This window comes from Spea bombifrons, chromosome 7 (genome assembly GCF_027358695.1).
Source record: "Spea bombifrons isolate aSpeBom1 chromosome 7, aSpeBom1.2.pri, whole genome shotgun sequence".
In the NCBI taxonomy this organism is placed as follows: domain Eukaryota; kingdom Metazoa; phylum Chordata; class Amphibia; order Anura; family Pelobatidae; genus Spea; species Spea bombifrons.
Genome location: NC_071093.1, coordinates 7,150,506 through 7,175,314, shown reverse-complemented (window position 1 = coordinate 7,175,314; position 24,809 = coordinate 7,150,506). Strand labels below are relative to the sequence as shown.

Genomic DNA, 24,809 nt, shown 5'->3' with positions numbered 1-24,809 from the left:
AGCTTGGTCATTGGTCCATAATAAGTACATTGTGGTCGTGGGTAATGGCCTAACTTATACTGTGTGTTATAAAACATGTCTCCCAAGTGTCACCGTTCAGGAGGGGCGACCTGTGTTTAGGACCAAAATCACTCTGCCCCTTTTTCCTCCCTTAATGCGCCTCTTTTCTAGGAGCTCAGGACGTTATCCTTCTTCAGAATACCTAACTAGGTAAATAGCCATCAATAGTCAATATGCCACAGGCTGACCAACATACAAAAACACATAGCATGGATGGCCAAAGGTGGCCTCCCGCTAACGGCATTGATGCTATGGAGCTGTGCGGAGACAGACACTGCCCACAGCGCAACGTAGCGGAGGAGACTTCACTACATGTCTTCTGGCCGTGTCCTTCGATCTCTGGAAAAGACTCCGTGGAGAGGACGTTCCTCTCCTAACACTCAGTTCTGTATGCATTCTTTCCAGAAACTCACACTGAAGGTGCCAAAGAAGAATCTTGGCGTCTAATGTGTTGTGTTGTGGTCCTGGGTTGGGAACAGGCGGCCATCCAAGACTGTCGCAGGCTGATCATTGACAGTCTCGAGGAGGAGGATTAATCCCAGTCCTCCCTTTCTTGACCCCATCAGCCCTTGGACTTTTGCTATATCCCTTTCCACTCGACCCACCTTCCTTCCTTCAGGTGTTATTTCTGCCGCCGGGCCACTGTCTCCATGCCCCAGGAACTGTTAACTGTCTTTTTCTGTTTTATAACGCGATTACTGTTGCCTCATTGTATTCTGTATGGGGGTCTGTTTGAGGCGTACTGTTTTGTTATAGACGGCACCCAAGTACTATGGCTGTATGTAGTTGGTTGAGACGCTGATGTTTGTGTCCTAAGTGAGTTTATGAGCTATTTTATGAACTTATCCCGTCATAAAAAGTTTTCAGCAAAAAGAAATCTAATCTTGACTATTTTGGCATTTGCTGGTTTTATTTGTGATTGCCTTTTTTCCTTTATTAATTTGCTGTTTTTTGTTCATGGCCGCTGATTGTTTTTAACCTTTTGCGATTCTTGTGTAAAGTCATCATTTCTTATTCTGTAGTTTCTAAGTAGTAGACAGACCTATAAAGTCTGAAAGGTCTTCTGTACAGAACTGGACTAACCAAAAAGTTCCTTTTGGTCAACCTGGGCCACAAGCCTATGGTTTTCAGTAAATTACCACCCACCCTATCGAACATTATGACACCACTCTTCTTAAATATGCAGGTTATAATATTTTTAACTTAACTAGAAATTATGTTTTGGTAGACGACGCAGGCCCAAACTGGCCACCTGGCACATCTCCAACTGTGCCCGGTGGGCCACCGCCTTATATCGCTCTATACTCTCCCGATCTGCTGATTCGGCTATTTATGGCTGCGCAGAAGTCATTAGACGGCCACCGGCCTTAAAGTGCTAGGCTGCCTCATTATCCCCAGTCAGGCCCTAATTGTGTCCTTTTTCACTAGTCATATAAAGACAGTAATCTGACATTAAGACTGAATGCAGGGGCAGCCCTGTGTTTTTTTGGGCCCTAAACAAAAAGATTCAGGGGGCCCCATTTAATATAAGTGATATCTTGGGATAATATGTAGAAGATACTGTGTAATGACTTTATGAGCTTTCCTATGTCTCTGCTGCATCCCCTTTTAGGAGCCTTTAGAAGACCAGGCTGGAGATAACAAGGCGGCCCTGGCACTTTAAGGCCAGTGGCCACCTAATGACGTGAGCGCAGCCGACGGCTGCCCGGTGTGCCAGATGGCCAATCCGCGTCTGCTTTAATCGCTAATATGGCAGCTCCAGCTCTGAATGGATCTTGCGTCATGTGTTAACCATTTCCATTCCGTAAAAATGCAAAGTTGAATGTCTTACCCATAAGCCAGTGCAAATAAATAGAATATGGCCAATTTTAGGTGTTTTTTTTTAGTCCGGGATATGGGCTGGTACAAATATACTGAATACGGAGGGCAGAAAGGGTCAAGAAAAAGTGAAAGAAGGGACAAAAAAATGTGTAGGGTACATTTTTATTTTGTTTTTAACTGCTAAATTGCAAATGCCCTTTAAAGGTGGCAATAAACATGGTGGGTGCTGTTGTGGGGGAAAATAAGGGCTTTTAGATAATTACCTGAAAAATAAAACATCAGTTCTCCGGGTGGGTTGCATGTATTTTTCCAGGAATGGTGGGTTCTGCAGTTTTTAAAGAAAAAAGGAGATGGTTTTCGGCTTTGTTCGAAGCCCCAGCGGACCTGATGATTAATGTGGGTGACGAGCTAGCGGAGGTATGTGGGAAGTAAGAAAGTATCTTCTCCATTAGACACTTCTTCATGTGGGCTAGAAAGCAGTGTCTATGTACAAAGGACGGGACTGAATTCTGAAGAGATTTGATACTTTGAAACATGAAAAGTATTTAAATGCAAATAACTAGGATGGAAGTTTTGTAACTTCTTGCATAAGGTAATTACAGAAGATCTTCAACATGTGTATAACTATCCCTACTAAATGGTTTCATTTTTAATAGATTCATTAAAATGTTTTATTTTCTATATTATTCAGGCTTCTGTTTGTTTAATTTCTGGTTAAAATTCTAATAGTCCCTGAAAATTAAAAAAAAATCTATATATTCCTAAAGCTGAATTTAAGAGGAATTGTTCTCCGGCTCCTTTCATTTTCCTAAACAATGCATCAAATGCCGTTTTCATTGAAAAATACTTTGGATAAAATTGTTGAATAGATAGGTTCATGGGAACAAGTTGCCTCTATTTTATAACTTTATAACCTTATAAAAGGGGACTGCTGCCCCCTGGACCTGCTGCCCTACACCTAAGTCTGCCTTGGCCAGGAGACATCGCTGCCGAACGGCGGTCAGTTTGTATGTTTCTGTATTATCATATGAGATAAAGCCAGTGAAAAGTCAGCTAATGGGAGGCATCCATGGGCGCAGCGGACTCACTGGGCTGAGCTCACAGAATTTGGAGCAATATATATAGAAGAATGGGATTACCGCTCGCTGCTATATGCCGACTTTATAATCTTTATTCATTACGGAGCTTTTCATTTATTCTATTTTTTTAGCTGGTTATTCATCCCAATGCTCTCTTTCCTTAATATGTACATCCCAGAGTTTGCCCCGGAGCCTCAGGGTTTTTGCCCCATTCTCAGGGTCTCAGGGTGAAAGGGCAGATTCTGAGGGTCGCACAGTCTGAAGCATATTCTACCCTACTGTGATCCTGTATAAGACCCCCAATTGGTGCGTTTTCTACCCGTATGTTTTATAAGTAGCATTTATATTTATTACATACAAATAAAGAGATTTAACAAAGTACAGGGAAGTTTATTTCAAAGGAGGCTAAAACTAGAGGGTTTTTACTTTACTGAGAGGGTGATAGATAAGTGGAACAGCCTCCCAGCAGAAGTAGAGGCTTATACAGTAAGGGAACTTAAATGTGTTTGGGATTCGGTTATGGCTCCTGGATGGCTTGAGTCAGACTAGATAGGCCGACGGCTTCTCATCTGCCGTCGTATTCCATGAGTCCAGATTACTTGTTAAAGACACAAAATACAAAACGAATATTTCTCTTTTACACAACGGAACGGGGGGGGGAGACATTGTTGGTACGGTTAATGTTGACTTGCGTACGGCTGTATTTAGTATTATTTTCAAGCTATTTGGAGGATTTGCTGGGAATATTATTTCCTACAAATTGAAGAGGATCAATTAGCTTTCATATGTAACGGCATCCTGCGGAGTAAGTAGGGGTTCGGCTTTAATCTCTACCTGTACGATTGTGCTGCGTCTGAATCAAATTATTCCGTAGGCTGTGAAACCCGGACCTCACTCTGTGCAGAGCAGCAGCACAGAGAGAATTGCTGAATGTCTAATGGCTTCCTGGCTTCGCGTCGGAGCGGCCGTAAATATCACGATCGTATAAAAGCACCGGGCATTTCACCTCTGGAGTTGGATGTCTGGGTTGAGAAACATCGGTTGCTGCTGCTACAGGAACTTAAACACTGTTGATGTAAAATAAGAGAAAATGCACATTATTTAAGCTTAAAGGGGAAGTCCCAATGTGTTTTTTTTTATTACAAGTATCAGATTAACCATACGTTTTCAAAAATATTCTAGATTTTGCCCCATAATATAATGTTTTCAGAGTTCCCGCTCTGTTATGCGAACCCCGATCTACTAGACAAACCCCCCAACTCCTTATCATACGGCCTGTGGGAGACAATAGAATGGCTCGGCCTTCATCACCCAGCCCAGCAATGGCGAGTTTCGCATGCGTGCCACAACAAGCCATGGCCTCTGTTGTGGCACGCAGCTAGGTTGCCGACCGACTGGTTCATTTTTTAAGTTGGTTCAAAATAAAGGGAGCGCGAGGTCTGTTCATAGAAACCTCTGTTTCACTGACCGCTGGCGAAGAGCCGGTTGAGGCCGCGTACCGCGATGGAGCGCTAGAACGAAGGTCTGACCTCACGCTCCTAACACACGAATTAAGAAAGGTGAGAGAGGTAGATAGTGAGAGGAGAGAGCGTTAGAAAATGGAGAGATAAAAAGAAAGATGTTGGGGGGAGATAACGAGGAGATAGAAGGGGGAGATAATGAGAAAAAGGAGAGATGGGGAGAAAGGGCAGAGAGAGTGGCAGCAGTAGCTGCACGCAGGTTCCATCTGAGAAGCCACCAAACACCTTCCACCCATCCTTAATCCAGATATATTTATATACATTTAGATGAAACATATATATGCAAGATGTTTGTATATATATATATTTAGATTAAGCAGGGTGGGTGCAAGGTGTTTGGTGGCTTCTCAGAGGCCTGCGTGCTGCTGCCACTGACCTTTCTTCCTCAATAAATGAGAAAAGAAGGTTTAAACATAATGCAGATTCAGCTTTAATTCGCTGCATTTATCCTCCAACAGAATTTATGTCTTGCCAAAATAAATTGTATCTGCCAAGAAGTACGCAAGTGTGATTATGTATGTGTGTGTGAGTATGTGTGTGTGTGAGCATGTATGTGTATATGTATGTATGTGTGTGTGTGAGTATATGTGTGTGTGAGCATGTATGTGTATATGTATGTATGTGTGTGTGTGAGTATATGTGTGTGTGAGCATGTATGTGTATATGTATGTGTGTGTGTGTGAGTATATGTGTGTGTGAGCATTTATGTGTATGTGTGTGTGTGTGTGTGTGTGTGTGTGTGAGCATGTATGTGTATATGTATATGTGTGTGTTGAGTATTTGTGTGTGTGAGTATGTTTGTGTGTGTAGGTATAGTATATGTGTGTAAGTATATGTATGTGTAAATGTATGCGTGTGTGTGAGTTTATATGTGTGCGAGTATGTATGTGTATCTGTATGTGTGTGTGAGAGTATATGTGTGTGAGTATGTATGTGTATATGTGTTATTTTTTCTGGAAGATGAAAACAATACCGGTTGGAAGGTGAGTTTTGGTGAGTTGTACCAACCAACCTTTTAAATTTCCAAACGAGGGGCACGTTAATTTAAGAGGGTGTGGTTAGAGGTGGGGCTAATGACAGGGATTTAGTTGGCAGCTACGTTCTAAATTGCAAGATAGATTCAGGTGGTCTCGACCAGGATGTACATCTTGCAGAGCTGCAACCAAGGCTCTTGGCGGCTGGGACAAGATCAGAGGCCGTGTCTTGCGCTGACATCATATTATCATCATAATTATTATATTTTATAAATCAGCGCTTCTTACAGTCCATACTTTCAAAGGGTCTGACAAAACTAAGCTTACTTAACTGCCTCTGGAAGCGGAAGTTGGCGCTAGGACATTGCTGCCAGGTGGGTCAAGCATGTCCCTCACCTTGTTGCGCTTGGGACAGTTGCCCATCTTGCCCCATGGAAATTACAGCCATAGCCTAATTTATTGATGATGACTTCATTGCTTACTCAGCTGCAACTTGCCTGCTTTACAGCTGACATCTTTTTTTTTATTCTTTGTGTATTCTTTGTGTATTCTTTGTGTAGCATAAACGCAATGTCACATGATGTAAGGACACACATTACACAACAACCAGCGAAACACATTTATGGGATTCCTTCACACTTTATGGCCGTATATCGCTCATCCCGCCATCATGTCAAAGTACCCTAAGAATGGAGAGTGCTATCTAATTTTTATGGCTATATTGCTTACAGAGGAGCTGAATCAGTGGGAATGCACTGCATTCAACACACTGAGACTCTCATGTCATTTAAAGCCTTATCTGGACACCATTAATGAGGAGCCTGTGTGGCAGAAGGGGCCACTCAACCCTAAGGTTTGGTCAGAACCTCCATCTATGCTCCTCTAATAGGGAAGAAAATGAATAATATGTCCCAGAAAAAAATACTTAAAAGGTTAAAAATAAATTTGTGATTGTAGCATAATTCTGATTTAACCCTTGGTGTCATCTTAACCCGTGGTGCCACACACACTCTTGGCATCTGTCTGAAGGCAGCATTCACAAACACACTCAGCGTGAAATTATAGGTGTGCGCTATGTGAGCTTATGTTGAAAGGATGGAAAGTAGCTTACATTTATTAAATTATTTAAATTTTAGGTATCTAGAAACGACTTAACATCTTGAATGATACAATCGCACGGCTTGTGAATCACTTTTGACCTGAAACCAGGAGCATTTGTTTTTTTTTTACCATGCAATGTTTAATTTTTATACTGTTTCAGTATTTTTTTTTCTCTCTTTTGGATTCCAACAAGAACTGAAAATACATATATTTTGTTATTATTTCTGTGATTATTGGTTGAATTTCTAACATTTTTAGGGCTTCGCTTAATTGAAACAGCTGTGGGAAACGTCCTAGACACGTAGATGAGATGCAAATTTAGTTGCATTATATAGCTTGACACTTCTGGGAACGTGTTTTGGGAAGTTGTCTAAAATTGATCACTATGTAGCTTATAGCTTTTATCTCCACGGCTTGAGGATCTAGACGAAAAATTAAGAGGATCTCTGCTGGGGGAAAACTGGAAGAACTTTAAAGGGTCTCATGTGCCGCTACACTAATTATTTTAGTTTAAATAATTCTATTTAATAAAATGTTTCCATTTAAATCGTCTCCTATACTGTTAATTAGAGGGACAGTGTTATCAGTTGACCAAACTGGAGGGAATTCTAAAAAAATCTCAGAAAATATAACTTAAGAGTCACGGGGGGGGGAGCTGGGGACATCATTTTTGCTGTACTGTTGGTGTTTTAGTGTGACGTTGCTGTTTTTTCATGATAGCAGTATTAGCAGATTCAACTGTGAATTCACTGGAGATCCTATAGACCATTTGTGATGTAATTAATGAGATAATTTGTTAGGTCATTATGTTATTATTATTATTTATTGTTTTTTATAGCGCCATCAAATTCTGTAGCGCTGTACAATGGGTAGACAGGGCATAACAAGTAGTGTGTAACATAACAAATTGACTAACAGAGACAGCAGGTGAGGAGGGCCCTGTTCAAACGATGATGGCAGTGATGATGTAATTTGTGACATCATGTCTGATGGCATTAGCAAAGTGCAGTCACTAAAAAGTTTACAGTGTACCCCTCACCAATACACTCGTGTGTTACATACCCGTACAGGACTTTTCTTGGGCTCGGCCCATACCTTCCAACTTCTGCCCCCCGGTGAACCAGGCTGTCCTGCTGAGCTCTACCTCTGTCCCGAAAAGCGGGTGCCAAATCGGGATGTTATAAGTACTAATAATAAATATGGGAAACAGAATAATTTCAAATTACCATCGGAATTATCAGATATAGCAAGATACACAGATTCCATGGAGAGATATTATCAATTATTCATAAGCGGAATTCTTATCACAATCTAATCCCCAGACCTCGTAAAAGGCAGTGCCTATAACAAGTATGTATGACAACGGAGAAAGCCAAACCATTTAATGACAAGCAATTAAATCTAATGAGGCATGCAAACAAACTATTTAACCCTTGTTCTGAGATAAAACATAAGTATATGTTGACTCGGAAGTTGGTTTGCTCCGGGTTTCTGTAATATTTGATTGTTTATAGCAGCGGGACACAAGAATGGCCGGCATATCTCTCTGAAACAGTAATCACCTTAATATAGCTTGTCACTGGAGAACGTTAGAGCAGCCGGCGTAATAAATGGGCCTTGGCTTCCCACCAACCTCTTCACTGAGATATTTGGGATGGTCAGTTCTCTGAAAAGAAGTGGCCTGTCATACAGCTGAGGTGGCTGTTAACGTACAACGTCGAAGGTCTATGCGTATAAAAATAAAAAATACACTTTTAAGAAGATGTGTGTATGGCCACTACCTATCAGAGCCTGCTTTTCTGTCACATGACAATTAAGCATTCCCAGCCCCCAAAAAAATATATGCAAAGGACACAAAATTTAACATGAATAAAAAATATTTTTTAGTTTATATTGTTTAGTTACAAAAGTGTTAAATTCAGTAGAGTAGGTGGACCATCACGCTTACGTTTTGAGTTGGTAATGATGGTACTTAGCTGCAAAAACACATGAATGAACAGAAGTTCACTTTTATCCTGGGAAAATTAACTTATAAGGACTACCTTTTGTGATATATACTTTCAAAGTCACAATTATTCCACAAGGAAGCTGAGATTGACTACACCAGTTATCTACTCAGTTATCTACTAAGGCTTCCTGAACCAAACAACAATTTGACCCTACTGCATTCCTGTCTCCCCGCACCCGGTCCAGGTCTTTCTGAACAGTTATTAACCAGCCCGAGGAGACAGGAACAAGCGGTTGCAGGGGTTCCAGCCGGGCCTCATCGCAGTTGCGGCTCCTGCGACCCCTGTAGTTACGCCACTGTCAAGAGATACCTCGGTCTTCTAGATAAAATAAAACAATAATTCTGAGGTAGTCGGTTCCCTCATGGAAAATAAATGTTCCTTATTCTTTGGTTCAGGGCTGCCTTTGTGGTTGGCATCAGGCTGATAGGTTAATGGAGATTTCTCCTCAGTAATGGCACACGTGAACTACATTTTGAGACTCTCCTAAGCAGGGATGTACCGTTGGACAGGCTAATAAGATGCTCTGTCAGTCGAGCTAGTCTCGTAACGTTTTGTATAGATTTTCTCCCTTTACAGGAATCTCTTGGGGTTCACTCCAAGTGTAATGGCGAGTCCAGACATGGATAACGTTGTTGGCTTAGGCTTAGCGGGACATCAGCTGCACCTCATTGATGAGTCTAAGGAGTCTGAAACATACATCTATCCTTTTTGTATATAGTTTTTTTGACTTGACTAGTGCACTTGATTATTTTAGAGTGATTTATTTTATTTATAAGAAAGCGAATCAGAGCAGAGAAGGAGACCTGGTGTCCACTGTTGCCTTACCATCATGTTTTGGACACCATTTTTCTTCTTCACAGTGGACTCACTGACCTCAGGGTTTCAATAATAATAAAAAAGAAAATGTCCTCGTGGCCTTGTGGTGGGGGAGGTGGGAATTAATGTCTAACCTCTGTAGAAGCTAAAATGTAAGACTCTTCCAAGTAGGGCTACATCATTGTTGTGGCCCTCTTGTGGATCCATGCAGGTTTAAAGTGCTATGGATGGATGGATGGATGGTCTTGAGCTTTCAAACAGGTCTTCCCAATACTGGACTGTAGATCTCTATAATTCCTCTTTAGCGCCACCTAATGGGACACACTGGAGCAAACAACTTTCACAGCGCCAAACTGTATACGTCTTTGAATGGTACGCATTGTGATGGGAGCTGCTCTAGGAATTGTGTTCATGTGTCTGAATACAATAACACGTATGTTAATGATGCCATGTGTTTTACTTTGATGGCCAGCTAAATTCCGAGCCATCTGTGCAGACATCATTGATATATAATTAGGACTTTTTCTTCATATCCAAAAAACTAACATTGTTAGCCATTTTCTGCTAATGGCTCTTTGTTTGTGAGTCGGAACAGGAGTTATGGAAGCACAACATTGTTTTCCAAGTCACTTATTCTGCTTTTGAGTCAGGATAGGTTTATGGAAGTGCAAACATATTTCAAATGACTTATCCTGAAGAGCGACATACATCATAAAAAACATCACGAATAGCATAACACTTATAGGGTATGACTGCATACCTCCCAAATGTCCCTCCTCAGGAGGAACAGTCCCTTTTTAAGAACCTTCTTGTATAATGTAGGACCATCTGAGCCCTTCTTGTAGGAGAAGCTCGCAATGGTTTTCACCTGGTGCATCGTGATGTCAGGGATAAAGATTGGGAGACCACCAATTTCCACCCACCTGATACCTGAAACATTGCGTGCATTATGCCTTCACCAGTGGTCACGTAGCACATGTGTCTCGATGTGCATCATGTGTCAATGTGTCAGAGAGCTGAAACGTTTAACTGAATGTTCTATTTTGGTAGAATTGTTGCAAAATATAGTTTATATTGTTTTCGTATATGAATTCTGATGAAGAACGCAATTCCTGTGATTAAGAAGCATGTTATAATCTATTAGCAACAATGTGTAGTCATCGTTTGACCACAATATACATGGCAAACCAGCGAAAAGGTTTTTTTGTAAATGCATGAAGAGCAACTTCGTGTTGGAAAAATAAATATTGTCTGGGAACCGATTCTGGACATTTTTAATTTTATTTAGCGGAGCAAAACTGGAGCATTTCTGGGTCACTGTGATGAATTGGGTGTAATTACCATAGAAGCCATATTTCTGCTGGTTGTCAAAATTAATTTGCCCCAGGTTTGCCCTGTTAAACCTTAAATAGTCTCGTTAAATATAAGCTATAATCTTCAAAGTTCCGCTCTCATGAATTTATTCTGAATACGTTTATTTCTTTATATATTTTTTAATGAAAGATGTTACTTAAAGATGGCCTTTTACAAACCTATAAATTCCAGGTAGAACCAGGACATGTGCCAGTTGTAAGGGATGGAGCTGTCCCTCTTGTCCCATTTCCAGCTCCTCCAAAGGTAGAGCAAGTAAAAGCGAGACAAGGCGTTCCCGGCGGAGCCATTAGTGGCGTCTCTCAGGGTCCTACCCATACTGTTACACACAAAGGATGCCCTCCAAAAAGCTGGTATATCGGGCACCCCTTTGCCGCCCTTGGACTCTGCCCATTCTTATCTATCAGTCTATTAGTGAAGGTAACAGTAGTTTTGATATGATTTGCTTAAAGAATTATTCATTCAGTGTGACCAGAGATGAAAAGACGGTGTGATCTTATCAAAATGCAGTGACGGGATGCAAATAGATCATAGATTTGAATACTACCCAGCTGGGGGTGACTTCTTATACAGGACAAAACCCACTTTCGGTGATTCAAAATCATGAACTGGGGGAGAAAACCACACAAACACTAAAACACACGCATGTCCATTTACAACTCTTTGGTGGCATATGCAGGAACCCTCGATCATTAATGTACCAGGCTGCAGGGATCGGTAAAGTTCCTGGCACGGCACAGATCTCCAGCACCTTCACAGATGACTCTTAACGAAAGAGGTTCCTTCTTTAATCTCCGACCATGCTCACGCTGACGTGTTTCTACTCGTAGGGTTCAGCAGATTCTTACACAAGTAGACCATCAGACTCCGATGTGTCTCTGGAAGAGGACAGAGAAGCGATCCGGCAAGAGAAAGAGCAGCAAGCCGCAATACAGCTTGAGAGGGCCAAGGTAATATACGTTTCTTTACTAAGATGATGATACTTTATCACCTTTCATTCTTAAAAGAACGCTAGAGAAGGTTCTCGCTACCTTCTCCATAAGGGGACCTTAATCACCTACTTTGGTGGGGCCACCTGTGAGCAGTCAATGCGTGCCATATTTTGTTACTCTATATAAGAGCTGTCATGCTAGCTTCTAATGGATAAACAGGGGACAGCACTCTGTATTCACCATGAACATTTTCTGCCTGCAGACCAAACCGGTGGCGTTTGCCGTAAAGACGAATGTAAGCTACTGCGGCGCGCTGGATGAAGATGTTCCCGTACCCAGCACTGCCATCTCTTTCGACGCCAAGGACTTTTTACACATTAAAGAGGTAAATATAGGATTAATTTCTCTTGCCACCTGTCAGCAGCTGATAAAACACCAGCGGTCAGACCACATCTTGTTAGCACTAAGAGGAGAACTGACCAGCTGCCAGACCTTGAGAGAAATTATTTGATTAACCTCTACCATGCTGTATGTAATACGACATTGGACGTGCGCCAGGAGGATTGCCTGTACGCGGAACAGAGCTACCGATACCTCTTTGGTAAGGAGATGGTTAACCCTTTAGCTGCCAAGGCTTGAGCAACGCACTCTTGGAGCTCTTTGGACTAAAATAAGATACGAATTATTATTTTTTTATAATAAAGGCCCCGGCTAGTGAGAGAAATGCAGGCCTGGATAATATATATACTAACTAGTTCTTTAGGTAAATGTCAAAAAGAACACTTAAAAGTAGGTGCCATGTAATATTTAGTTCTGATATTTAATGCATATAATACCTGAATGTCCCTATAAAGTAACGCTTTTGCCCCCTTGCAAATGCAAAGTTGGATTCAGCATTTCCCCCATGCACTTGCCCTCTTGCCCCAGCACCCAGGCCCGCAGGAGCTATGCTTGGTCAACTGCTTGCCAGTTTGTGCCCGTGGTATACTTACTGCCCCGGCGCTTCAGCTCCAGGTGGGTCTTTTGAGATCTCAGTGTACATGCTCGGAAAGCGATCCCATTAATTTAAATGGAAGAGCTGACAATGATTGGCTGCTTCAAGCCAATCATTGTTCGGAGGCATGTTAAAGTACTTACAGTGTGCTTTAATATACACTCTTCATCGGTGGGGCTGCATAGGAGCACTGGAATGCCCCCCCGTAAGAACTAAAAAAAAATCTGCTGAAAAAATTATATATATATATATATATATATATATATTTATATAGAAGGATCACAAAAAGGACCTTGAAGATTTTTTAAGTAACCGATCTATTCATTCATGATTTCCCTTGTTCCATAGATTCTGGTGACCTACGGAATAAATTCCCATTTCACCGGTTACGCTCACACGGACCATATCACTCTAAAGCAATTGGATAAGGCTTTCAATTGTGTATTTCAGGTCTTTGGTATATAATTAACCCCAAGCCCTTTCTTCATTCTCTGCACAAAACGGATGCATCCTGGAACAGTAGCTACAGCGCAGAAATAAAACAGATCTTTCTCGATTCCAGAAATACAACAATGACTGGTGGATAGGGAGGCTGGTGAAAGAAGGCTGTGAGATCGGATTCATCCCGAGTCCTCTGAGATTGGAGAATATCAGAATTCAGCAGGAGCAGAAGAGAGGACGTTTCCACGGAGGGTAAAGCAGAATAATGATACTTTAACGCATTTCACTGGAGCGGTATGTGAATCATCAACTGTTATAGAAAACCCAGATTAAAGATTCTGGCACTAGAATAGGTGTTTGTTTATGTTTATTTTCTAAATTATTTTTATATAAATAAGAATGGTATATGCAAATTATTGTGCTACGATACAATATAATTGTCCAGAAGGTAAAGATCCCACATTCTGATAAACTACTAGAATACAATGTAACATACAACGAAAGGAAAAAGTTTCATGCATCCATTTACAGTTTCCTCTCTTGTATATTTTCTTCTTTCTTTTTGGTTGTTTCAGCCTCCCCTCTCCCCATCACTCTATCCATTTCAGCCTCCCCTCTCCCCATCACTCTATCCATTTCAGCCTCACCTCTCCCCCTCACTCTGTCCATTTCAGCCTCCCCTCTCCCCATCACTCTATCCATGTAAGCCTCACCTCTCCCCCTCACTCTGTCCATTTCAGCCTCCCCTCTCCCCATCACTCTATCTATTTCAGCCTCCCCCCTCCCCATCACTCTATCCATTTCAGCCTCCCCTCTCCCCATCACTCTATCCATTTCAGCCTCACCTCTCCCCATCACTCTATCCATTTCAGCCTCACCTCTTCCCATCACTCTATCCAATTCAGTCCCCATCACTCCATGTCCATTTCTGGTGGTGAACTAACAATATTCATTTTAACAGTAAATCAAGTGGGAATTCATCTTCAAGTCTTGGTGAAATGGTATCGGTGACTTTTCGAGCAACGCCCCCCTCTGCCGGTAAGTTCATTCACAGCATTCGCCAACATACTGGGCCATATTCATCAATGCAGAACTAAAGCTATTCTAAGAGGAAATATTTAAAGAATCCGTGAAATTACTCCAATGGTTCCCCAAAGCTTGTATCTTGCCCCAGCATTTCTCCAGTTCTGTTTTTATCGCTTTCGCACCATTTCGTTTTCATTCAAATCTGCAACAATCCAGGCAACACAACGATACTTATACAAATATCCCTGAAATAATTTGTTATGCGTGTAAAATTTGTCTCCGTCACAATTATTGCCATTATTTCATTCTCATGTGACACAAAATCAGGCACTGATAGGTTGTTGCCATAGAAGGCTTCTTTAAAAGTTTGTGTTGTTTTATGTGATTGAACCTTAATAGGAAAGTATAGACAGACAGATTGGCTAAGGGTTGTTTGCTTTCAACATCTGTAATATCTACATGGCTTTAGTCAGTAAAGTCTTGGCCAGCAATAACTTGCCCTGAAGTGTGGCTGGAATAATAACAAATGGATACAGTGTAGACCTATACCGATTATCTAAGTAATCCCTTTCATTCTTGTGTGTGGATGCCACATATTTCCGGAGCTGGCCAACAGCATCTAAAATATGTGTTTGGCTCTCATGAATAAAATGTAAAATGTTGGAAAATGTAGCCATGAAATGCCATTATGTGAAGCCAAAGCCATACCGTTGGCCTCCAGCTGGGGGCGTTATGGTCACATGTAGCTTAAATGTTTTCATGCATGGATAGGCAAAGTGTCCATACAAGGACACCAGTGTCCGTGGCAAGGTTAGTGGAGGTCCATAGAACGTCATCAATTTGTCCACCACAAACCCCAGTAAATGTCCACCATGAGAAATGTTGGTGCCGACCCCTGTTTTCATAAAGCCCCCACTCAAGCCAAATGAGTCCAGTTTATTTAGTTGCCATTTTCAGGTATAGGGCAGATAATGCAGACCCTTAGTTGTCATTTAATGTGATTATGATGATGATGGCTACTTTTGGTGGCACTGGGGGCCACGGTTGTGAAGAGAAAACTGGAGATATTTTAGGGTAAATTCATGATATTGTAGCATTCACATTAGAAACAAGTGAAAGGTTTCTTCAGAACACTCCAAAATTTGCTATTTTCTCCAGGGTTTACACCCGTTTTTTCTAGCATGGGAACGTAGGTTTGGGTCTTGAACATCATGTTCTTTCCTTCAGTTAACAATCAATAATTATACGGCAAGTTGATAAATTACAATCCCGGGTTGTCATCGAGTTCTTGTTTCTGTAACGGTGAACAGAATGCATAAAATGGCAAATTCTCAGACATGCCACTGAAGCCACACTTAATGGGCCGCTAATTTAATTGGGTTATAAATTATGAATACGACACTGAATATTTTGTCACCTAAGCTGGCTATTGGTCAGTTAGTTATTTCTAAGTAGATCACCCGTGAGGCTCATTTACAATTAGATCTTCTAAAATAAACATGGATCTTGATAGAATATGGATCCAGTTGGGTGGTTGCAGACGTGGGCTGATGATAAGCATACCTTTCCTTTTGTTATATAAATTGGCCCACATATTAAAATCGGCATCTAATATGACTATTTGTGCCACTGGACGCTGAACGACCCATTAGTGTTAGTGGCGGATGTTATGTCTCCTATACAAATCAGCGTTCCGAGCCCTAAAAGGGATTTAGGCAACCAAGTGGACACACAGCCGTAATAGGACGGCAATGGTGGCAATCATTCTGATTTCTAATGTGCCTCCAGTCGAGTACCCCAAGAGCCACCTTTCAGGCTACCATCTTTCCTGCCTGCCCTGTACACTGTATTTACTGCCTTTCAGGGAAAGGCTGGCTCTAAAGTACAGAGGTGGGCAATAGCCCTCTGTGTTACGCTGTTTGCCCTATCCCCGGGCTGAACGCTCCCCAGATGCCACCTCTCTTTCCACGTCATTCTCATCCCTCCGTGTTAAGTGCTGTATACCCCCGTCAGATCACTAAAGCAGACATAGGTCCTGTTATAGCACTTGAGCATTTACGTGCTTCCAAACTTGTTTTATGGCTTTACTTTTATTGCCATGTCATCAAAAGAAAGAAAAAAAGATCTCTCTCTCTCTCTCTTTAATGACTTATTTATTTTCCATGATGTATATGAAGAATGATTTTAGAGATTCCTGTACATAACATTTGCATACCTGGGCAGTGCCGTAGGCTGCCAGATGATTACAGAACGCTTGAAATGTATAATGTGCGAAAACGGTTATCTTCAGAAACTTGTCAACGCATATAATTGACTTGGACACTCAATTCTATTATAAGAAACGTGAAACCCAATAGCGACACATCCAGGCGAATGGAAATGTAGGTTTTCGTACGCCAACCTGATATTGTTGGAATGCGACAGCACCCCCTCCATCAGTTCTGCACTTAACATTATTGCTTATATGTTGCAATAAATGAATTCTCGTGGTTATGAAATTAGAGACATTTTATTTAGAAACTTAAAGGCCAATATTCACAATCCTTTAAAAAAAAAAAAATATCGCAACCTGTAAAAAATTCTCTGCCAAAAACACACTGCGGCGCTCTTTGGACCACAGAGTTTGCCAAAGCGATAAATTGCTGCTGCCTCTGACACTGAATACATTAATGAGCGTGTCATTTCTAATGTAAAGTACTGGATTTATAAAGGTGAATTAATATAAATCTCTGTGTTTTCCAGCCAAACAGAAGCAAAAAGTGGTGAGTCATTTTAGCAAAAATTTTTTTTGGATGTTGAAAAATTCTTTAAGTGCCTTGGCTGGTTGGCTGGTATTAATTAATTAATCGAATATCTCTGCATTTTCAGACTGAACACATTCCTCCTTACGATGTTGTGCCATCCATGAGGCCTGTCATTCTCGTTGGTCCATCTTTGAAGGGTTATGAGGTAGGAAGATGAAATGAATACTAAATGTTGTCTTGTGATACTATAAATGAAATAATAATAATAATGGATATTATCCATTTCAAATATATTATTAACCTCTAACATTCTTCAGCAATGTTAAGGTTCTAAGAGGTATCATTGTATGAAGGGCCGTCGGTTCAAACCACCATTCCTAAAGGTGTTCCACAAAGTAGGAGATAGGTAGACATAGGTATTGTATTTATGAAATTCCACCTATGGCATATCTTTTCTTCCTGTGCAAAATATATATTTAAATAAAACACCTACTAATAAATACTAAATATTAAACCATATAGGGTAGATGAGCCTGAAAATGCTAGAATTGTCTCTTGTCCTCAGATGAACCCTGTAAAATGTAACCTGTAATAAGGAAACACATCAGTGGTGCTTTCAGTCGAACTGACTTTAAAGCTTGGCTAACAGAAGTTCCTAGATCTGTAATCTCTTTGAAACAACTAAGAACAAATGTAATCATATAAAAGAATAACAATTCCACAAATTCCAGACAGATGCTGGAGGGGTCAGGTGAAGAGGAGGGATTATGTCCACGTCTGGTGGAATTGTAACCTTGTGAAGCCGTTTTGGTCTAAAGTGATCACGGTTGTCCAGAGATTGGACAATGCGGATATTATACCCACCACTCCGGCTGGCCTTTTGCATCACACACCACCACCGATCGCCTCATACAGGAAACCACTGACTATTCACTTTCTAAATTCTGCCAAGGCTACCAAACCACTTTATTGGAAGAAGGCATAACACATAATTTATCTGCGGAATTTATAAGACTCATGGGAGATCTGATTCAGACTTCTATGGAAAAGGGGTATGGACGTTTAGTTAGATGGCTCCCTGGGGCTGACTTTATCTCGTCTGACTCTTTCATACCTATACTTACACAATTTACTTAGATTTGGCCAGTGTCTCCTCATTTTTTAAGCATACTGACCAGTATACCATTTTATTATAGTCATGGTAGACTATATCAATTCAACACACTCCAAGATCAACAAGTGAGACCACAAGGGCCTGGTCTGAAACCTCCCCATAATGCCTCAGTATTAGAGGTCGGTCTGGTGGAAGTACTGCATACCAACTGTTTTGGCCACAAGCCTCCCATTTGATTGGCTCACACAGCAAATTATTCCATTCCATTTTTTTTTTTACGTCGAGAGCTTTAGTAATTCAATCCAGTCTATGCAGTTCTGGCAACCTTTATGCAATTCAGTTAGCCACTCACTTACTCCTACTGAAAACACACACACTCTTGCTAACACACACACACTCCCTCTCACACATACGCACTCATGCACATTCATGCTCACACTCACTTACACATATACATTCATGTTAGCATACTTACACATATATACTCACTCCCTCATTCACACACTCACTCCCTTACCTCTCTCACAGTCTTCTTTCTGGTACTCGCCTCACTTTTACCACAGGGTGACGTAACCTTGATTCAATTTCAGGAAAGAATGTCACCTTTCCTTTCTTTTTTTCTCACTTTCTCACCTTTGTCTTTATTTTCTTCTGTCCACCTTAACGTTCATATCTTCACTTCGGGAAGGTGACGGACATGATGCAGAAAGCTCTTTTTGACTTCTTGAAGCACAGGTTTGATGGGAGGTGAGGAATAAAGAACTAAATTAATTTAAGATATTGGCTCGTGAGGCAGACTTTGCGGAATTGTTCTAGCTGGGTTGGTGGTGCAAATGGACCAAAAACAATTCAGATTTTTTTCTACTTTCTTTATCTGCTGCTCCAAAAAGTCTTCGTTCTTTGTCCGCTTCTCCGTGGACGACAGGCCATGACCTCCGGTGAACTTCCGGAAAAAGGCGGAGCTTCCAGGCAAATCTTCTCTCCCGGGAGAGGGTGTGCCTGGAGGCTCCGCCCTTTTTCCAAAGTAACCTCACAGTGAATGGTGGAGATTCATCCTCTCCCCTGATTGGAGGAATGCGGAGAGGGTGTGCCCGGAGGCTCTGCCCTTTTGCAGTAGTTCACTATGAGGATACTTCTGGATGAAGAAAGAAGACTTTTTTGGAGCAGCGCACAAAGAAAAAGACAGAAGAAACGAAGCTGCGCAGCATGGAGACAGGGACATGGAAGAAGTTTGTGGAGAAGGTGGGGAGATGTTCAGAGAGAGGTTGAGAGAATGTGAATGAGAGTGTGAGACAGACTGTGAGTGAGAGTGAAAGAACCAACAAAATTCAAATGAAAATTTGGAACTCTTTGCTTCGTTTTTGGTTGTTTCGTTCGACGGTTTTTGTATGAGTTGCCAAAATTGGCAAATGTTCTTAAAACTGAAATTTGTACGCATCCAAATGCACAAGTCTAGTTGGTAGGTTTGTATGATAGCTTTATGGTATACTAAGGGATATATAATAACTCCTAAATAAAGAGTAATTAGATCCGGACAGAGGGATCAGTAGATCCTCGTTAGACCCACATTTTTAAGTAATGCACATTTGGCAAGGTGCTCTATAATTACGCAATTCTATTGTTTAAATGTATTAAGGTGACAGGATCTGTAAAGGTAAGTGGGAGATGCCATCGGGCACCGGCTCACCAGGCATTTGCCAGGTTAACCCACTGGCAAGTCCGGGTCTATACTGCAGCTCCAAACATTTGTTACTGAAATGTTTATGGATTTTTTTTAATTACTTTTTTTTTTTCTTTTTTGAAAGGATATCCATCACTAGAGTAACAGCAGACATTTCTCTGGCCAAAAGATCTGTTCTAAATAATCCAAGCAAGAGGGCAATAATTGAACGATCAAACACCAGATCTAGTTTGGGTGAGTGGTTTACCTTACGCCACATTCCATTTACTCATAACAATTTATTATTAATTGTTATTTATTAAAAAAAATAATAATAAAAAAAAACTAGAATGCTCATCTTCTTTGGCTTCCATCACAGAGGCATCGGTCTCATGTTCTTCAGTCAGGAAGCATACTTAAGTACACTTTTGAGCAATCAAGAAAAGGAAGACAGTAGTCTCATTCTGTAACTCCAGTAATTAAAGAATGCCTGCGCCGATTTAGCTAGTTACTAGTTAACATGTTTTACTTAGAATTAAGAGAGGGCTGGGACCTTTTGGCCAAGGAGAAAGTGGCCACCACCTCTTTGCCACTGTATACTGTATCAGCCCCCATCGTATCTGCTTTTCCATTTACACACACTCACTCATACGTACACATATTAGCTCCATTAAGCTCACTCATCCTTACCTTGTCTGGCTGGCCCATTACCACTGCAGGATCACCTAAGGTTGGCCTGGACAAGTCTTGGGGGGTCACGTTGGACTGGCCCTCTTTAAAGACGCAGAAGAAAGGTTGTTTGAGGTTTGAAGCACCAGTACTGATGAGCGACTTATCTGACCTTTCTACTGACCTGGACCAGATTTGAATTTCTTTCTTTTTCTATTTCCCTCTCTCTCTGTGAATTTGCATCATGAGTCTTACGTTAGGGTCTAGCGTATCCTCTTTACAAAATCCAAGCGTTTAGCTTTTTCTTGTTTCCTTTTTTCATATTCATTATCATGCTAATTTGATGAGCATGGGGGGGGCATCTGAGAGCAAATCTCTTACCCCCTTCTTTTAATTGATAAAGACACCTTTAAATGAGACAAAATGCGAATTTCTGAGCTGTTAGAAAAGTTAATTATCTTCTGTGTGAAAACTGTCACTATATATAAGACTCGCATAGTATTATGTTTGTGGAGACGCTATATGTTGGGAAATGTGATAATTGGATGGGAAAGCTCATGCTTTTTTCTTCATAAAGACGATAATCAGAAGCATTGAGATTGTTATACGATATACTCTGTATCTGCTTTTTATTTTAGTTCTAGAGAACATTTGTGGAGCTTTTCCTTATATTTCTAGGTGACCACATAGAAACATAGATATAAAGAGAAGACCCATTCGCCCCATCTAGTCTGCCCATTTCTTCCTGATATAAAGACTCAGAACTTAGTCGGTCCTTGATTCTGTCCTAGATTCAGGAAAGCCCTATTCCTATCCCATGCAAGTTTAAATCCCCTTATATATTAGCCTCTACCGCTTCTGATGCGAGAATGTTCCACTTATCTACTACCCTCTCTCTAAAGTAACATTCCCTTAGATTACATTTAAATGTAACAGGTAGGAAGGATTTTGTCGGTGTGCATGGCAGTGTGTGTACTATTACCCAACAATGTGACCCTCTGACTTTTTAACCACTGGGGGGCAGTATAACACCAGAAGGAACAGAATAAATGGTCTCGGTTACCTGTAAACGGCTGACCGTACTTGGTGAGCATCTCATATTTGTTTTGTACGATTGATTCAATTGATTCGTCCTTAATCAAGGGGTTAAATACATATGGTGATTTAAAATGCTCACCGTGCATTAATGTAGCTCTATGTTTATAGATCTCGTAACCAAGTAAACAGTATCCACGTCATTAAACATTTTTTTAATCTGTTTGTTTCACGCATGGCTGGATTGTGTGTACATTGTAACAATTCTTTTTTTTTTTTTTGTAATTTGTTCCCAGCTGAAGTACAAAGTGAAATAGAAAGAATCTTTGAGTTGGCGCGATCTTTGCAACTGGTTATTTTAGACGCGGACACCATTAATCATCCAGCACAACTAATGAAGACATCACTAGCGCCGATAATTGTACATGTTAAAGTATCATCACCGAAGGTAACTGCCTTGTACCTTCTCGTTTTATTATTTAAAATATTATCTATGATGTCGCTAAGGTTTTGGCCAACATCTCAGGTTTCCAAGGCGAATCGGATTTTGGGTCCTTTCATCAAAATTTTCTTAATTGTACTTCTACATTCAACATTTCCCACTGTAGAAAGACTTTGATCATGAATGTATCAGCTTATTAAGTTAAAACATAGATAGCCCGGCACTGAGAAATGTTAGCACTTAATAAATAAATGTTAATGATTATAATAATAGGTAGCGTGGCCTTCACCCTCTTCGCTACAGCTGAGATTTATTCACTAAATGGTAAGTTTGAAGGCGCCGCGATCTAAAGAAATTCAAGATCAGAGGAGAAACAAAGTCATTGACATCTATCAGTCTGGAAAGGGTTACAAAGAACCATAGAATGTGGCAGCAGCTAAGAACCATTCGGCCCATCTAGAACCTTCTAGTACTTTCGTTTAGGTCCTTGGTCCCCTCTTACATTCAGGATAGCCTGATACCCCAAAGTGTTTATCTATTTATCCATCATCCATCTATCTTGTTTAGGTGCTGCAACGACTCATTAAATCCAGAGGAAAATCCCAAACCAAACACCTAAATGTCCAATTAGTAGCAGCTGATAAACTTGCGCAGTGTCCGCCTGTAAGTACACTTTTGTTTTTTTCGATGACTTTGTTGCTTTAACTATAGGTTTTCCTTGTATTTTTTTAGGTTTGTGGGTCTTTCTCATTTTAGTGTTTGAATAGTTGAATTGTTGCTCCTCTGGAAGTAAAATAAATAAATGAAAACTGGCACCATTCTCACTTCATGGCTGCTTAGTTTGACATTACCGAGTTTATGTTTGATGTTTCAGTAAGCTGGGGGAAGCTTGTTTTGTGCGCACCTGTCACTTCCTGCCGTACACAAAACCCATTGAGCACAGTGCTGCTCATATATATATATATATATATATATATATATATATATATATATATATATATAATTCTGACTGTGTACATAGAGTATTATTCTTGGATAAAAAAAAACCCTTGGTAGAGCGGAACTGATCCTCAGTACCTTTCAACCAACCTAATTTTTCATAGTAACATGGCTGACACACAAATCTATGTTTCTTATTTAGTCTGGAGTGTGTTCATTGTCATTTCCATCAATCAGGAAATGTTTGATGTCATTTTGGATGAGAATCAGCTGGAGGACGCATGCGAACATCTTGCAGAATATCTAGAAGCGTATTGGAGGGCTACCCATACCACAAGCAGCACCCCCATGACCCCTCTACTAGGAAGAAATCTGGGATCAGCAGCCCTTACGTCATACCCTACAGCCATCTCTGGATTACAGGTATGATAGCTTATTAGATGACATCGACATGTTCTCATAGAAACATGTTCTGTATAGACAGGGTGCTAAATGCACATCCAGCAGGCCGCATCTGGCTTCTTAAACCTTCTCATCCAGACCGCAGGCACTCAACTCATTGAGCGGCTGCCTGTTGGCAGAAGGGGGTATCTGTGGTTCAGTGGGATACAAAGTGTAGGGGCTGCGCAGAGTCAATGCCAGCTCTGTGCAGCCCCCATGCTCTGTCCACAAGACCGTTTGTGCCAAGACTGTCAAGCAGACTCAGTTAGGGAGAGCCAGCAGCTGGTGAGCTAATTGAGACATGGAAGGGAGTTGTGTGTGAGTGTGTGTCAGTGTGTCGTGTGAGTTTGTGTGAGAACTGTGAGTTATGTTCTTATGCCTGTCTGCAAATGTCTGAGCAGTGTGAAGTCTGAGATTTCTGAGATTTTTCTTCTACCACAAGGCAGTATGGAAGTCAAGGTGCTTGAGTAGTAGATTGAGCAAGTATAACAGAGCTAATTTTTGACCCTTGGAGCACAAGTCAGCCTACATGTCCCGGCCAAATGCCTGACCTAGCGCTCTCTTTTACAGAGTCAACGTATGAGGCACAGTAACCATTCTACTGAAAACTCTCCGATAGAAAGAAGAAGTTTAATGACCTCAGATGAAAATTATCATAACGAAAGGGCTCGGAAGAGCAGGAACCGCTTGTCTTCCAGTTCTCAGCAAAGTCGTGATCATTACCCCCTTGTGGAAGAAGAATACTCTGACTCGTACCAGGACACTTATAGGCCTCACAGAAACCGTGGATCTCCTGGAGGATACAGCCACGATTCCAGACACAGGCTTTGAGTTTTTAGAACTTGAGAAAAAAAGAGTAATGACCATCAACCCATTTGCTGTAGATTTCGCTGACAATGCATGCTTCTCCTATGCGTTGTCGGTCAAAGTGTCCACAAAGGGGTTATGTGATTTGCCACAATATACAGTAGATAGAATATCAAAACCATTTTATTTTGTCAGGTTTTAGTATCATTTGACGCTCTGCCGGAGGCAAAATATTTAACATACCCACATCTATATATAAAGTGTAGGTAGAAATGTATTATTTAGTATTCCTGTTCACAGATCTTTTACTAAAACATTGGTATCAGAGCAGTATATGTTTCCATGGAGTATTGCACACTTCCATTCGTGATCTAGAGCAGGGGTTTCCACCTCGATCCTCGAGAACCCAAAAAATTGCAGGTTTGATAGACCTCCTCAGGTGACCACATATAGAGGAGACATTAGAACAAGTGGACCTCTCGGAATTACAATGTATCTTCTAGTTCACCTCGTACTCATAGGGGAGGGTATTGCAAAAACCTTCACTTTTGAGGGCAATCGCTCGTGGACGAGATGGTGACCCCTGCCCTAGGGCACACGTCAAAGTACATATATGTACAATTTCCTGCACTAGGAAATTCCAAGCGAACAGTTCCAGTTGGAACCAATTTATATGCCAATTCCTGTTGGAATTTGGGACAATTGACTAGAAAGTCTCTTTGAGCATGTTGCATTTACTTAAATAACCTGAACAGGATTAGTGGGGGGATACAGATCACTGGAAAAGTACGATTAAAAAATATTTTTTTGCTAG

At 41.0% G+C, this 24,809-nt stretch overlaps 1 protein-coding gene across 2 annotated transcripts in view; it reads left to right on the top strand.

Annotated features, from left to right (window-relative positions):
* CACNB4 (calcium voltage-gated channel auxiliary subunit beta 4) overlaps positions 1 to 24,328 on the top strand; it is a 41,947-nt gene extending 17,619 nt beyond the window's left edge. For both annotated transcript variants that reach the window (XM_053471444.1, XM_053471445.1), the window contains 12 exons: positions 11,582 to 11,701; positions 11,946 to 12,068; positions 13,240 to 13,370; positions 14,080 to 14,156; positions 16,887 to 16,906; positions 17,013 to 17,093; positions 18,691 to 18,749; positions 19,808 to 19,917; positions 21,663 to 21,814; positions 22,376 to 22,471; positions 22,985 to 23,170; positions 23,759 to 24,328. In XM_053471444.1, the coding sequence (XP_053327419.1) occupies positions 11,582 to 11,701; positions 11,946 to 12,068; positions 13,240 to 13,370; positions 14,080 to 14,156; positions 16,887 to 16,906; positions 17,013 to 17,093; positions 18,691 to 18,749; positions 19,808 to 19,917; positions 21,663 to 21,814; positions 22,376 to 22,471; positions 22,985 to 23,170; positions 23,759 to 24,019 (1,416 nt within the window). In that variant the 3' untranslated portion in view covers positions 24,020 to 24,328. The remainder of the gene's footprint in view (positions 1 to 11,581; positions 11,702 to 11,945; positions 12,069 to 13,239; positions 13,371 to 14,079; positions 14,157 to 16,886; positions 16,907 to 17,012; positions 17,094 to 18,690; positions 18,750 to 19,807; positions 19,918 to 21,662; positions 21,815 to 22,375; positions 22,472 to 22,984; positions 23,171 to 23,758) is intronic.
* Positions 24,329 to 24,809: the final 481 nt, after the last annotated feature.